A 15,128-nucleotide genomic window follows, 5' to 3' on the forward strand; every position below is an offset into this window, starting at 1 on the left:
TCACCACTTGCGAGTCAGTATGCCTCTTCTATCCATTCAGTTATTTTTGCAACTTTTACTTTTGTAGTTACACTTTGACACAGCCAACTACATATAGTGGCAATTTGCAAAAGTAGAAAGGACCAATTAATAGTCTTAGGATCACTAGTTTTCGATGACAGATACACACAGTCAAATCAGAATATCCACTTGAACTATTTATGTGCACGTCAACAGTACAGAATCTCGATTTTGTTGATTCTCTACATGAACTGCAATGACGTCTTAGAAAATAAATCTTGAAGGGGTTCAGTTAACTGTTAGAAATGAAGTGCTTGAAAGCAGTGGACACTAGCTTATATTAGTTCCGTCGCTTCTTACTTTCTAAATGCTGGAAAATAATAACTCACGTTTATTCGATAAGCAAGTTTTACAAAATTTACAATCAGAATGTTTTAAATTACACTCACACAGTAATTACTTCTGTTTCTGCTCAAGTTCCCCCTCATTCTGTGTACTCTTCCAAACATAATTCGTAATTCTGATTTGAGTTCATACGGTTCAATAGTAGACACATGCAATTATTGACTTCAGAGACAATCATTTTCCACTGACAATGACATGCTGAGGGTTTATTCAAATAAAATTCAGCTAACTTAAAGAGGAACAAATTATTGATTGAATTGGTCCCACTGCCACCAAGCTCATGTAATCAAATGACAGGTTTCCTCTGTTTTGCCCTGTACGTGTCCTCCTGGTTTCTCATTGGTGATCTTATCTTGTATTATTAAAGGGAAATTGATTGGAAATGACTGATAAATGTTTGGGGTGGAGCTTGGTTGTACCACAGCTTTATATAAAAGTTTGAATAAAATGATTTGAGCAGCCAAAACTTCACAAGCTCAAGTGCAGTTTTACTAAGCAATTAAAGCTAGACATCAGTAAGTACTGATTAAGCACCTTTACAAATGGATGAAACAAACTGATTGCTGAAGCTCAATCAACCAGGCAATGTCAGGATTGTTAGAATTGACCATTGCACTCTTTAAAAAAAATAAATTCAGAGTACCCAATTCATTTTTTTCCAGTAAAGGGGCAATTTAGCGTGGCCAATCCACCTAGCCTGCACATCTTTGGGTTGTGGGGGCGAAACCCACGCAAACACGGGGAGAATGTGCAAACTCCACACGGACAGTGACCCAGAGCCGGGATCGAACCTGGGACCTTGGTACCGTGAGGCCGAGTGCTAACCACTGCAGCACCGTGGACCACTGCACTCTTGGATTTGGGTGGGAAGAAATTTCCAGTTGTTCTTTCTTGTATAGATTGTAAGATTTCCTCCCGGGTTAGATTATTAGCTGCCACTCATATGAATAAACATCATTTGGATGGCCAACACCAATGAAATGCTCCCTTTTGAGAAAATCAACACCTGTTGAAAAAATTGTTGCATATCTGTGCAAACATTGTTTTGCTACAAATCAATAGGTCCCTGTTAACTAGTTGTGCTCTATTGGTATCATGAATCTTTGGCCAGAATTTCATGCTCCCTCACTGGCAGATGTTGAGTCGGGGTGGGTTTGGTGTTGGTAGCGGGGAGACTGTGGAATTACATTGCTGGGATTGTCTCTGGATTTATGGTATTCTTTGGTGGGCTGGGATTCAGAGGGAAAGTCCACCCCAGCCCCAATTAAGGTCCTGAAGTGGCCACTTAAAGGCTTTTTCCTCACTAATCCTCAATTTTTAGGCTGGCAGGCAGTTGACAACTCAGGGAGAAATGCATGAATTCACATAAATTAACATTTTTGGATCTCAGACAGGAAGTGGGGGGGGGTCTCCATTAGAAACCCCCTTCTGACTGGGGGCACACGTTCCCTTTAAGGTCCAGTGACTTCCGGACATCCCACCCCATCGCCACCCTGGTGTATCACCCCAAGACCACAATTACATCCCCCCTCCCTCACTCATGGTGTTCCCTATCCTCCCCACTCGAGGAGCCCTGCCACTTGCCAGTCCATTGGTACCTGTGACTTAGTGTCAATCTCTTCCCACCAGTGCAGCACTGTGCCTGGAGAACATCTGGCTGATTTGATTGGCTGACAGCTCTCCAAATCAGAACATCCTCAGGAGTGAGGGGCAAAAGACTTGCTTTGTGCCACACAATTCTCGTTAGACTGTAATATGGCATTGGGTCTGATGGAGTTTGCAGGATGTTCTCCACTGAGTCCCTGGCATTCTGAAAATTCAAGCCTTTGTGTTTGTATTTCTCTGGTACAATGAGGTGAGAAGCTATGATAGGAAATCACAAAGTAATGAAATCACCAACCTTTATAGTACATATAATGGATTCTCTTATGAGCAATACGTTTTCACTGTCAACATTGCAATGCAAAATTATTCTATCACATATTTATAAAGCCATCAGCACTATTGGCACTGATCTTGAGCTGTCCAAGGTCATTGCATATTTATCTTAAGTAAAGAAAACGTACCTCAGAGAATCGTTGCACATCCTGGGTCAAGGTTCCTACCCTACGCCAATGAAAATGTTTGAGAAACTTGACAACTGCAGGATTGACTGCATTATCTGATGGGACTGTCCGGAAGAAATTGGGATACTTCTTCTTGTCAGCCAGGACCGGTGTAGTTGCAGCAAAGGAAAGCTGTAAGAAACATTAAGATATTGTTAATAATTCAGTGAGAGCTATCTTTGCTTTGAACAGAACTTATTACTGGAAACATGAAGATCCACTTCCCATCAACAATTGACATTATTAATCTGTGTGTAGCACTGAGCTGCAACATCCAAAGGGAAGATTTAAATTCATTGAAAATTTTGAAAGATTACATGCCTTGCACTTCACAAAAACAATCATGCAAAGATTCTCCGCACAGTCAACTGGCCACGTTGCGCAGAAATGGGGGCACAAAATGGCTGGTAAATGCGGGAAAGGCTTCCCTCGGGCTTCCCAACAGCTGTTACACCTTAGCCACAATAGGCGGGAGCCAGTCTTGCAGAGTGAAGTCCGCTTAGAGGCTAACTTACCCCTGCCTTCGCTGGATCGAAAGGCCACCAGACATTTACTGGCCTCGCCGAGGAGACCTCAGCTGGGGGCTGATCAGTACTGGTCCCCACAAACGAGGACCAGGTGGAATGGTGGGTGGAGGGGCGTCTCCTAGATGATCGGAGGCCGCTTTGTGGTCGGCCTCTGGGTAGGGTAGTTTGTCACCTGGGTGCCAGCCTGCCTTCTCGTGATTGCTGCTAATTAAAACCTCAATGTTGTCTTGATATTCAGTCTGTTGTTGTGATAAACTTTCTCTCTCTGAAATTTGTTCATCATCCCCTTTAGTGATAAAAATATGCAAATGTACCCTCCCCCACCAAGTGAAAAGGTTGGAGAGGCCTGCTTTAGGGAGTCAGGAGGTGAGTCACTCACTGCAGAATTCCCAGCCTCTGACATTCTTCTGGTCAATGCTGACTCCCCAGGATGTTAATGGTGGAGAATTCAGCAATTAAATCATAATTGGGGTCCCACGGTGGCACAGTGGTTAGCACCGCTGCCTCACAGCTCTAGGGACCCGGGGTTCAATTCCTTCCTCCCCGTGTCTGCTTGAGTTTCCTCCCACAGTCCAGATGTGCAGGTTAGGTGGATTGGCCATGTTAAATTGCCCCTTAGTGTCCAAAATGTTAGGTGGGGTCACTGGGTTACGGTGATAGGGTGGAGGTGTGGGCTTAAGTAGGGTGATCTTTTTAAGGGCCGGTGCTGACTTGATGGGCTATATGGCCTCCTTCTGCACTGTAAATTCTATAAATGTCAAATAACATTTGTGCCATACATCAGCCCAAGCCTGAATGGTGTCCAGGTCTAGCTGGACATGGATACAGACTCTTTCGGTGTCGGAGGAGTTGTGAATGGTGCTGAACATTGTACAATCATCTGCGAACCTCCCCATTTCTGACCTGTTGATGAAGTAAATTTATTGATGAAGCGGCTGAAGATAGTTAAACATAGGGCACCTGAGGATTTCCTGTAATGATGTCCTGTAGCTGGAATGATTGGTTTCCAACCATCACTACCATGTTATTTTACACATCCAATTGGAGGATTCACCCCTCCCTCACCCCCTGCTTTCCATTGACTTCAATTTCACGAGGGCCCCTTGATGCCACTGATAATGGACTTGATGTCACTAGACACTAATTACTGAATGTTCCGGATTGCTCAGCACTGATGAGTAGAAGGGGAAAGTTTAAGGCAAAGTTCACATAATAATCTAACAGTTTAGAAACTATTTTGGCCAAAATTTCTAACTAGTTTTCTCCTAACACTGAGATTCTCAAAGTTTGTTTGCCCATCTTTTTTTTTGTTCTTGTCCAAAACATATCAAAGATATCAAATTCCCAGTAGGAATACTGCAAACTAAGGTGCTGAATAAAAGGTAAAGGACTACGGTGTTGAGCCAAATGAGAAGTACTCTACGCTAAGTTGCCAGTTCCCACACATCAGTATCCATGGTCAGAGGTGAGCATATCTAGCATTGACACATAATTAGTGCATGCTGCGATTCCAGCTTTGAAGGTAGATTGTGGCAGCAGGTTCAATGGCACAGATAAATAGGATGGCCTGACTAACTGTTCTGCTGGATAGTTCTTCAGGAGCTTTCCAATCACAGATGTCACTCTTGACATGGCACTGCCTGACAGAACGAGTGCCAGACCCAGAGTGATCATTAGCTAGCAAAACCCGAGTGATGCCAAGATGTCACCAAACACATTTTAAAAAGTTGTTGCACTTAACTGTGGGGAAGCAAAGAGCCAGAGGCAGAGCTGTACCACCTTCGGTAAAGATGCCAGACACTGTCATAATATACATCCATGTATATGATGGAGTGCAGATAGGCAATGATTGACACACAGGATGACCAGTGAGCACACAGAACACAGCAGCCAATCACCAGATAGGACACGACCACTATAAAGCCAGAGGGCACCAGTTTTTCCGCTCTCTCGGGATGCAGCCTCTGAGACAGTCAGAGCTTGTGAGCAGTAGCCAGTGCAAACACCATGTGGTAGTCAGTTAGTCTGGTCAGGCTAGCCTCAGGTCTCCAGTCAAGTCAGCATAGTGACAACCCACAGTTCAGCATGTAATATAGTTAGATGTTAAATAAAATTGTGTTGCAACTCATCAAGTGTTGGAAGTCTGTCTCTCTTGACACTGCATCAAACACAGTCCACATAGACCCAGCCTACCCAACACATCAGGCACTAAAGTGCATGATGTAGGCAGCAAGGTGATGGTACCAATGCAGCCACAGCCTCAGGTTTGCACGTTGGCTTTCTTTGGTTTCATATTTGCTGTTGCTTCTGAATCCCTGAACTTTCAGGCATGGTAAAGGCTGCTAACTGTTATGATGCCTTTCAAAAGGCCTTTTTTTCCCTGTGGTAGCATGTCCTCTTTAAAGGGCAATGTTTAACAGGCCACATAATCCATCTCATGGCCTATTATGCACGTGAAGCCTATCCAAAGGGAAAAAAAAGCACGGGACCCTGGGAGGAGGGGCTCGGGAAGTGTAGATCCAGGAATCAAGGAGTAAAGATCTGTATGATATACCTCTGTGTCTGTATATCGTTAAACCTCATTGCTGTTTCCAATCAACTAATTCATTTTATAAGAAGCCTCCTCAGTGATACCTCGTGCTATTATATTCCCATGTTCCCATGACTCTACATTTCATAGACATGCCACTTCCACCTTCCTCAACACTGCACTTACAACCTTTAAATCAGTATGTAAATCAGCTGAGCAAGGAAATTTAGATTCTGAATTCTATCACCGCATGACCATTTGGGTAGGATTAGCAGCAATCTGAATCGTTAAACCCATGACTTAAGTGTCACTTTTCATCAAAGCTGTCATATTGTACTTTGGACTAGGATAGGCTGGTTTTACAACCTACCTGTAAGTGTAAACAGTGTTTCTAGTCTGAACAAATGCTTTCTCCAACATCACAGAAGATCTTGACAAGATTGGTAAAATTGTATCAAAGTATACACAGTGCATTTAAAGCCTTTATATTTCAATACAATTTTACTAATCTGGCTAAGATTTTCTGGCAGTTAAGAGTCAATCATATTTCTGTAGGTCTGGAGTCACATGTAGGCCATACCAGGTGGGGACAGCAGATTTCTTCCCATGAAAAACATTAGTGAACCAAATGGCTTTTACAATCATTGACAATGGTTTCATAATAGGCATGATCTACCGTCCCCGTTGAGCCCGAAAGGAGACGCAGCTGGTAGATGACGGGAGATCCCTCTTCTGGGTACTATCCATCTCGCCACGCCACACGAGATCTAACATGATCTCACGAGACATTGCGATCTGAATCCCATCCATTGTGGGTAGAATCAGCATTTTGCAAATCTGCACATAAGACTGAGCTAGTCTCATTCTAATATGCTCTCCCCTCGTCTGCCAGAGGTGCTGGGTCCAAACCCTACGGGCTGGATTTCCCCCCCCCCCCCCCACCCACCGACCACAAGAACGCCACGGGCTAGCCACAAACAATGGGGAACTCCATTCACCTGGGGCAAGATTCTCTTGTCGCTGGGTGGTTGCAGCCGGAGAATCCCCGTCCTTTTCCTCAGAAACCTCGGGCAAGTGCCATTTAGTGCTGGTTCTCACAACCAGGGACCAGATGGAAAGGCACTTGTGGGTTCTTCCAGGGGATCAGAGGCCCCAAGGTGTTTGCCCTCTTGACAGGGTAGCACCCTAGCACTGCTGGTGCTATCTGGAGATAAGTTACTCACTGTAGGATTCCTAACATCTGAACTGCTCTTTTAGTTACAGTGTTTATATCGCTAGTCCAGTTTCTATATAGATATATAGAGAAATACAGCACAGAACAAGCCCTTAAATTTATGTCCGCTTGTAATGGTTTGTTCCACTCGGGGAAAAAGTCTCTGACTGTCTACTCTATCTATTCCCCTGATCATCTTATAAACCTCTATCAAGTCGCCCCTCATCCTTCTCCGTTCTAGTGAGAAAAGGCCTAGCACCCTCAGCCTTTCCTCGTAAGACCTACTCTCCATTCCAGGCAACATCCTGGTAAATCTCCTTTGCACCTTTCTTTACCATTTCTGGTAAATGGTAACTCGTAAGATGTTGATAGTGGGGGATTCTGTGATGATAATGTCATTAAAAGTGTGGCACAAATATTACTTGCTACTTATCAGCCCAAGCCAGGATATTGTCTAGGTCTTGCTGCATTTGGACATGGACTGCTTCAGTGGCTGAAGAGTCTTGAACGGTACTGAACATTATGCAATCACCAGTGACCTTCTGATGAAACCAAGGCCATTCATGAAGCAGGTGAAGGTAGTTGGCCTGGGAGTATAGAAAGTGGACAATGGTTCCATTCCCATGACCTCCTGGGCAAATTAATCCCTCCTCTACCAACTTTAAATATTACAACTATGCATCACTATTGCTGTTATTCATGGTGATGGGGACTGATTCTTCTGCAATCTTTATTTTTTTTAAATTTCATAAAGGTTTTATTAAACTATTCAACATAATTGGTGCAAATATTCAACAGATTGGTGACATATGTGTAATCATGTACGACTGTGTGACACATGGGTTTCTTTTGATTTATTCATTGGCTTACATTTTTTGCAATCATAAATTTCTGATGGTAATGTTCTTTTGAGAGGAAGGTCTGCTTTGTGGATTCTCAGAATGCAGATCCCCCTGTGCTTTCAACCAAACAACCTTTTGGTTGGTATCTGTATTTCTGCTAACCGGTATTCAGCTGTTCCTATGATCTTTCATAAGGAGACATTTGCTCGAGGTATGATTGAACCAGCAATTGTGGTATTGTGAAAGAATGCCATGGAATCGTTTTTGCCTGCTGCCTCCGATATTTAAATTCTCCTCATGTGCTGCGTGCATAACGTGATGCTGGCTGAGGTTTGCATCTCCTACTGCATTGTGTCAGAACCTTGAGGAAAGCAGAAGAGCCCTTCTAAAGCCCTGGAATTGCATAAATATTTCAAAGGACAGGAAAATTTGAAGATTTTGCTCACCATCATTTTTATATTGTTGGTTGAAGAAATTGTATCATTGAAATGTTGTATAATGGTCATCACAATAACACAATGATTCAGAACTCAGCTTCTTTCATCCAAATGGCACCTTTTAGTCATAATTCCATTGAGTAACCAGAGGGTACATTTTCCAATTATCATTGTTCCCATATTGAGGCACCAACCCAGATTGTTATAGCACACCACCAGTTACATCCCACCAATTAGAGGACCTGCCCATTATCCCTACTCCACCCCCACTCCTGACACTCAACCAATTTCCAAACAAAGTCGATAATTTGCCTTCAATTCCACGAGCTTCAAATTTAGCTAGCAGTCTTTTATGGGGGATTTTATCAAAAATCTTCTGGAAGTCCGTATAAATAACATTTCCCTGTCTACTAATCAAGTCAGCTGTTCAAAACATTCCACCAGTTTTGTGGTTCCATCAAGCGTGGCTGGTAGATGTCAGAGGAGGACCCTTCCAGGATTTTCTCAGCTCGCCACACCTTGCGAGATCTAATGGGATCTCGCGAGGCTTTGCGATATGGACAGTATTGAGTAAATTGGTATTTGGAGTAAGTAGCAAGTCTCACTCTAATATGCAGCTCGCCTGATCTACCGGCGGCTTTGAGATCTAATACCTTTGCCTCGGGGACCTTAGGCGTGTGCTCTTCAGTACTTGTCCCCAGAAACGGGGACCATGCGGAACGGCACTGGGGGGGGGGGGGGGTTGGAGGAGTTCCAGGGAATTGGAAGCCCCTGGGTGATTGCCTCTGGGCAGGGTGGCACCCTGCCACTGCTGGTGGAGCCTTGGCACTGCCAAACTGGCACTTCCAGGATGCCCAAGTGGCATTGCCAGGCTGACAGGGGCACTGCCAAGGTGCCAGGCTGGCATTGTGCCAATGCTGGGGATCGGGCCTGGGGATGCCCTGCCTGTGTGAGGTGGGCACAGAGTGGTCCCGAGGACATCCTTATATGTTGTTGGGTATTGCTCTGGGGGGTTCAAGAGATCGGAGCGCCATTTAAAAATAGCGTCAGGATCTCCTCCTGTCCAGAGGAGTTGTGGCAAGCGGAGATCCTCAGTGCAGGAAACGGGACTAAGTGCAGTATTGGCAGGGCATTGTCCGCTGAGACCCCAGAGTGCAACAAAGTCCCGTTCGACAGCGTGGTCTTTGTTGGTGCTGCGAGCGCTGGTAAACACCCAGCTAAACATGTTTGACACGGAGTCTGTTGCAATTGCGTTAGACCGCAATACCTAACTTTCTTTATAGCAGATGATTTTCTTGGAGAGTGTGGTGAATTATACTGCATTGTAATTCACACTGTATTGCATTGCATTGTATCATGTCTTTGTGGGCTCTGTATGTGAGCCGTTGCACGGCTCTGCCCCTAGGGGGAGATGAGGAGCTTGTACAGGGTTCCACCCTTGGCTCCACCCTTGGCTCCGCCCATGGCTCCGCCCATGGCCCCTCCCACTACCGGAAGTATAAAGTGCTGCAGCCGTAAGCCCTGCTCTCAGTTCCTCTGGTCGCAGGCTGGCTCAGTTGTAAGTCTATTAAAACCACAGTTTACTTCCAATCGTGTCTCTAGTGAATGGATGGTCGCATCAATTTAATAGTCTGAGAAAACTTGAAGAAAACTACTATGGAATCAGCCCTCAAACCTGATTGACTAGAACTCGACCCGCAGGCTGCAGAGTCGAAGGAAATCTTCCTACACTGACTTCGATGTTTCAAGGCCTACCTGGCTGAAGCAAGAACATCCGAGACTACAGAGTAGCAGAAACTCAGCCTACTGCACGCACGGGTGAGCCATCATATCTCTACGCAACTAAATTGTACCACCTCATATACTGAGGCCCTGGCTATGCTCGACCGACTGTAGGTGCGGCAGATTAACGAGGTCTACACGCGGCATATTTTCACGACTCGCCTCCAGCACCCCACAGAGTCGCTAGAAGACTTTCTGCGCGATTTAAAAGCCCTTGCTCGGGACTGTAATTTTCAGGCTGTAACAGCCTCCCAACATATGGACCTCGCTGTACGTGATGTATACGTTGCAGGGCTTAGGTCTAACTACGTGCACCAGCGATTGCTTTGAAAAAGGGGCCCAGAACTTGGAGGACACGGTAGAGTTAGCTACAACTATGGAGGTTGCGTTCCGCAGTTTGAACTCATTCCCCGCGGACCAGGCAACCCCATCGTGGGCCCCCGACCAGCGACTGCCCCAGGCCTGCGCCGTGCGGCCACCCACCCACTGGAGCGCCAGCGTGCTATTTTTGTGGGCAGCCCCAACACCCACGGCAGCACAGTCCGGCCCGCAACGCGACCTGCAGCAGCTGCGGTCGCAAAGGATACTATGCCCGAGTAAGCCTCGCAAAAACTAAAACTCCAAACTCCCCCGCAGTCCAGAGCACTCGCCTCCCAAACTCACAGGCCCGCAGGCCCCGTAATGCTGCAGCGTGTCTGCCGACTCCGCCCCCATCCGACATGTGCGACTCATGGGGGCCGCCATCTTGGCAACCCTCCTCCACGCAGCTGGCCACGTGTGATTCATGGAGGCTGCCATCTTGGACGCCATCGTCCTTGCCGCCCGCCACGTGCGATCCACAGGGGCGATCATCTTGGATGCCATCTTCTTGAGCACCCGCCACGTGCAATCAACGGGGGCCGTCATCTTGGCCATCAACCAAACCTCACCTCGATGACTACGATCGCAGCGGACAGTCATCACGGGGCCACTCCAGCACAGCTGATTGAGCCGCCAACTATTCGCAACTCAACGCAGTCACGTTGGACTAGTCGCGTCCGAAGCGCGGACAGTCATCACGGTGCCACTCCAGCACAGCTGATTGAGCCGCCGACTACCCACAACTCAACGCAGTCACGTTGGACCAGTCGCGTCTGAAGCACCTCCAGAGCTCGATGATATCCGTTAAAATCAATGGGTACAGGACACCGTGCCTCTTCGACTCCGGGAGCACCGAGGGCTTTGTACATCCTGACCTGGTAAGATGCTGTTCGCTCCCTATCTTCCCTGCACAGCAAACTATCTCCCTCGTCTCGGGCTCACACTCAGTACACATACAAGGGCGCACCGTCGCGACCCTAACGATTCAGAGCGCCAGCTACTCTAATTTCCAGCTGTACGTACTTCTCGAACTCTGCACCCCACTCTTACTTGGACTCGACTAACAATGTAATCTCAAGAGCCTCACACTCAGCTTCGGCGGACCTCTACCTCCCCTCACTATCTGCAGTTTAGCGACACTAAAAATCGACCCCCCTCCACTCTTCGCTAATCTCACTTCGAACTGCAAACCTGTAGCCACTCGCAGCAGGCGGTATAGCCTGCAGGACAGGGTATTTATCAGATCCGAGGTTCAACGGCTCCTACATGAGGGAGTCGTAGAGGCCAGTAACAGCCCCTGGAGAGCTCAGGTGGTGGTCGTCAAGACCGGGGAAAAGTTCCGAATGGTGGTTGATTATAGCCAAACCATTAACTGGTTCACGCTCCTCGATGCGTACCCCCTCCGCAAAATTGCAGACATGGTTAATCAGATTGCCCAGTACTGCATATTCTCCACGGTGGATCTGAAGTCTGCTTACCACCAGCTCCCAATCCGCCCAGAGGACCGCCACTACACGGCGTTCGAGGCAGATGGCCGCCTCTTCCACTTCCTCCAGGTCCCCTTTGGCGTCACGAATGGGGTCTCGGTGTTCCAACGAGCAATGGACCGAATGGTAGACCAGTACGAGCTGCGGGCCACGTTTCCGTACTTGGACAATGTCACCATCTGCGGCCATGATCAGCAGGACCACGACGCCAACCTCCACGATTTCTCCAGACTGTCCAGAAACTCAATCTCACCTACAATAAGGAGAAATGCACTTTCCGCACGACCAGGCTAGTCATCCTCGGCTATGTCGTGGAAAACGGAGTCCTGGGCCTCGACCCGGACCGTATGTGCCGCCTCTTACACCTCCCTCTCCCTCATTGTCCCAGGGCCCTCAAGAGGTGCCTGAGATTTTTCTCTTATTATGCCCAGTGGGTCCCCCAGCATGCGGACAAAGCCAGCCCACTATTTAAGGCCACATTCTTTCCTCTGTCAGCTGAGGCCCACCAGGCCTTTAACTGCATCAAGGAGGACATCGCCAAAGCCGCCATGCGGGCGGTGGATGAATCCATCCCCCTCCAAGTGGAGAGCGACGCCTCAGAGGTCGCTCTCGCCGCCACTCTGAATCAGGCAGGGAGACCAGTCGCCTTGTTCTCCCGAACCCTCTCCGCTTCGGAACTTCGACACTCCTCAGTCGAAAAGGAAGCTCAAGCCATTGTGGAAGCCGTACGGCACTGGAGGCACTACCTCGCAGGTAGAAGGTTTACCCTCATCACCGACCGAAGATCGGTTGCCTTCATGTTTGACAACTCGCAAAGGGGAAAAATTAAAAATGATAAAATCTTGCGGTGGAGGATCAAACTCTCCACCTATAATTACGATATCATATATCGACCGGGGAAGCTCAACGAGCCCCCAGATGCCCTTTCCCGCGGCACGTGCGCCAGCGTGCAAGACGACCGACTGAAGGCTATCCACAATGACTCTGTCACCCGGCTCGCCCACTATGTCAAAGCCCGAAATCTGCCTTTCTCCACCGAGGAGGTCAAAGTCATCACCAGGGATTGCCTGATCTGCGCGGAGTGCAAACCGCACTTCTATAGACCAGACAAGGCCCACCTGGTAAAGGCATCCCGGCCCTTTGAACTCCTGAGCATCGGTTTCAAAGGGCCACGCCCCTCGACCAATCGTAACGTGTACTTTCTGAACGTCATCGATGTGTTCTCCTGCTTCCCCTTTGCCATCCCGTGCCCCGATATGACCTCCCACACAGTCATCAGAGCCCCGCACTCTATCTTCACCCTGTTTGGTTTCCCCAGCTACGTACACAGCGACAGGGGTTCATCCTTTATGAGCGACGAGCTGCGTCAGTACTTGCTCGACAAGGGCATCACCTCGAGCAGGACTACCAGCAGCAACCCCAGGGGGAACAGGCAGGTGGAGAGGGAGAACGCGACGGTCTGGAAGACCGTCCTACTGACCCTCCGGTCCAGGAATCTCCTGACCTCCCATTGGCAGGAACTCCACCCCGACGCGCTGCATCAATTAGGTCCCTCCTATGCACCGCCACCAACCAGACCCCTCACGAACGAGTATTTGTTTTCTCTAGGGGCTCTACCACGGGGGCTTTGCTCTCATCCTGGTTGAGGACACCGGGCCCGGTTCATCTCCGGAGGCACGTCCGGACACACAAAACAGACCCGCTAATGGAGAGAGTGCTACTGCTTCATTCAAACCCCCAATACGCCTTTATTGAATTCCCCGACGGCCATCAGGACACCGTTTTTCTCCGGGACCTGGCACCTGCAGGATCTAACACTACCACCACCGCCGAGGTACCCCTCACACTACACCCCACCCAACCCCCAACGCCCTGCGCCCCTGCGCCTATAGGTTCCCTGCCCACGCTCAGTGCCCCCGCACCTGTAGGTTTCCTGCCCCCCCCGCCATCGCCCGTCGCACCGGTCAGGTATGAAGCTCAGACCGAAACACCCCCGGAGTCCGTCCTCGCACCCACACCGATCGTCACCACCCAGCCACTCGAAGAGACTGCAACCCCGGTGCTCCGCCGATCCCAAAGGACGACTCGGCCACCGGACCAGCTCAACTTGTAGACACCCCCGAAGGACTTGATTTTTTTACAGAGGGTGAATGTGGTGAATTATACTGCATTGTAATTCACACTGTATTGCATTGCATTGTATTATGTCTTTGTGGGTTCTGTATGTGAGCCATTGCGTGGCTCTGTATGTGAGCCATTGCGTGGCTCTGCCAATACGAGGAGATGAGGAGCTTGTACAGGGCTCTACCCTTGGCTCCGCCCATGGCCCCTCCCACTACCGGAAGTATAAAGTGCTGCAGCCGTAAGCCCTGCTCTCAGTTCCTCTGGTCGCAGGCTGGCTCAGTTGTAAGACTATTAAAACCACAGTTTACTTCCAATCGTGTCTCTAGTGAATTGATGGTCACATCAGAGAGCTGGAGCAAGGTTTGGAAGTGGCCGGTCACCAAATATGCAGCAGAGGACGGTATGCCATTTGCCAGATATGTTGGCACCTACTGTGATTTTTCAACTGGCTTCCTGCCTGGCAGCAGCAGAAAAGCAATCGACCCATTTAAGGAATCACTTAGCAGCACTAACTGAAGTAATAATTTTTCCTGCATTCCCCATGCTGCCAACTCCCCCCACCATCCCCATCCTATATTTGCATTCCAATAAAAGCAAGGAGGCAGCCATGTAGCGGAAGAGTTAGCTAAAGTAGTTAAATGTTTCTGTCAGCAAAAGGCAAGGCTGCTGCCTTACTATCCTGCAGCCTCTGCTTTGAGCATTGGCTTCCTGAAGACGGATGTCCCTGATCACCATGGCCATCAGGAGGTCTCACCTGCTCTCCTGATGCAGATGACTGCTCGAGTATTTCCCGGGTGTTCCTGCTGCTTGTTGCTCAGTGCTTCCATTAGTCACTCAGTGAGGATAGCTTCCTCCCTCGCAGCGACCTGTTTACAGAAATGCCCAGCATCCATAATTGGATGGTGAACTAAATGGCTGCCTCCCATAAAATTCAAATGACAATCGATTGGAAACCTCCCAATATTGTGGTTCCGAAACCCTCAGCAAAATTCCACCCAGATGCTGTGGTAATTTCCTGACATCCGATGCTGGGCTAACCAGTCTGTAATTCCTTGACGTACCTCGCTCAACTTTCTTAAATAACAGAGTGATATGTGCAATTTTCCAATTGGAAGGAATCGCTCCTGAATTGGGAAAGGTTTGGGAGGTTATAGTTACAGCACCTAAAATCTTCGCATCTGCTTTCTTTCATATACTGGGATGTAAATCATACGGCCCTGCTGATTTGGTCACTCTGTTGTACCATTATTTTCTTCATTACTGTTATTTTGCTCATGTTAATCTTGATGAGACCCTGACCCTGATTCAATATTAGT

The 15,128-nt window shown here is 48.0% G+C and overlaps 1 protein-coding gene across 1 annotated transcript in view; it reads right to left on the bottom strand.

Moving 5' to 3' along the window:
- gabbr2 (gamma-aminobutyric acid (GABA) B receptor, 2) overlaps positions 1-15,128 on the bottom strand; it is a 1,146,382-nt gene that overhangs the window by 462,282 nt on the left and 668,972 nt on the right. The window contains exon 3 of the mRNA XM_038797583.1: positions 2,472-2,642. Within this exon, the coding sequence (XP_038653511.1) occupies positions 2,472-2,642 (171 nt within the window). The remainder of the gene's footprint in view (positions 1-2,471; positions 2,643-15,128) is intronic.

Source organism: Scyliorhinus canicula, chromosome 5 (genome assembly GCF_902713615.1).
Source record: "Scyliorhinus canicula chromosome 5, sScyCan1.1, whole genome shotgun sequence".
NCBI lineage: Eukaryota > Metazoa > Chordata > Chondrichthyes > Carcharhiniformes > Scyliorhinidae > Scyliorhinus > Scyliorhinus canicula.